At 26.0% G+C, this 1,043-nt stretch overlaps 1 protein-coding gene across 2 annotated transcripts in view; it reads right to left on the bottom strand.

Moving 5' to 3' along the window:
* Positions 1-830, bottom strand: part of LOC100209816 (transmembrane protein 131) — a 65,705-nt gene extending 64,875 nt beyond the window's left edge. Inside the window, exons 1-2 of one of the 2 annotated variants that reach the window (XM_065811964.1) lie at positions 760-828; positions 393-658 (exon numbers count right to left, since the gene is read on the bottom strand). In XM_065811964.1, the coding sequence (XP_065668036.1) occupies positions 393-510 (118 nt within the window). In that variant the 5' untranslated portion in view covers positions 511-658; positions 760-828. Of the gene's footprint in view, positions 1-392 lie in introns of both variants that reach the window. The other variant, XM_065811963.1, reaches the window with a different exon arrangement.
* Positions 831-1,043: the final 213 nt, after the last annotated feature.

The following is a 1,043-nucleotide window of genomic DNA, read 5'->3' as shown; positions in this document are numbered from 1 at the left end:
TGTTGTGAATATCAGTTTTTAAGGACGCAAGTCATACATTGAGTTCCTGATTTTACATTTACAATAAAAATTAAAACAAATTATGAACTTGAAACAAGGAGATGCATACAGATGAAATGACTAATGTGCAGCAGGTTTATATGTATTTTTAAAATTAAAGTAGACCATATATTGCTACATCAAAGTATTACAACTCTCTAATTACAGTGGAATCATCGAACTTAAAAAACTATTCTAATATTATTTTGCATTCGTAGTTTTCATAAATCAAAGCTCTTTATTTTTTTAATATCTCCATTTAGCTTATTATAAATAATAACATTCTTACATTAGGCTTCAAATAATAAACAAAAAGGGTTGGGCAATAATACATATTTTAAACTAAAATACACCTTGTCCAGAAGCTTTATGACATCCACATTTCCCATAAATACTTGGAACAAGTTGAAATAAAATCGTTATTTTTATTGTTAATATCATAATTATAAAACTATATGCCTTGACACACATGCTTGTAGTACCTACGCCGGTTTCAGTATTGCATCGCTCGATTGTTTCCGAATGTTTTGGTGTTTATCAGGGAAACGCGTTATTCAATTGAGTTTTTAAAGACTGGTATCTAATTTTGAAAGCATGTGTTTAGTATAGCCGCGGTTTTCTAAAATTTGATGGCAACTACAAAACTATACAACAAAAATGTAAACTCCTATACACGACTCAAACCTATAAACAATAAGTTGCAAAAAAATATATAATTACAAGACTAATATTTTTTCATCCTAGGACTTTGAAATATAAAACCATTTTTCATTAATACATTTCTTTTTTATAAACTAAGTAAATGCTTCTTGCTTATAAATTTTTTACGTCCTGCGGTGTGTTTCTTTTAATAATAAATAATAATTTAGAGTTTAAAATTTTAATCATGGCTCCTTGAAATAATATATTAGCAAAATATAATTATATAAATTAATTCTTATGGTTTTTATAAATCATACCGTTTAACACTATATTTTAAAATTTTTTAATTTGTATAAAGTAAA

This window comes from Hydra vulgaris, chromosome 12, assembly GCF_038396675.1.
Source record: "Hydra vulgaris chromosome 12, alternate assembly HydraT2T_AEP".
Taxonomy (NCBI): Eukaryota; Metazoa; Cnidaria; class Hydrozoa; order Anthoathecata; family Hydridae; genus Hydra; species Hydra vulgaris.
Note: the sequence above shows the minus strand (reverse complement) of the source record. Positions and strands in the feature narration are given on the sequence as shown.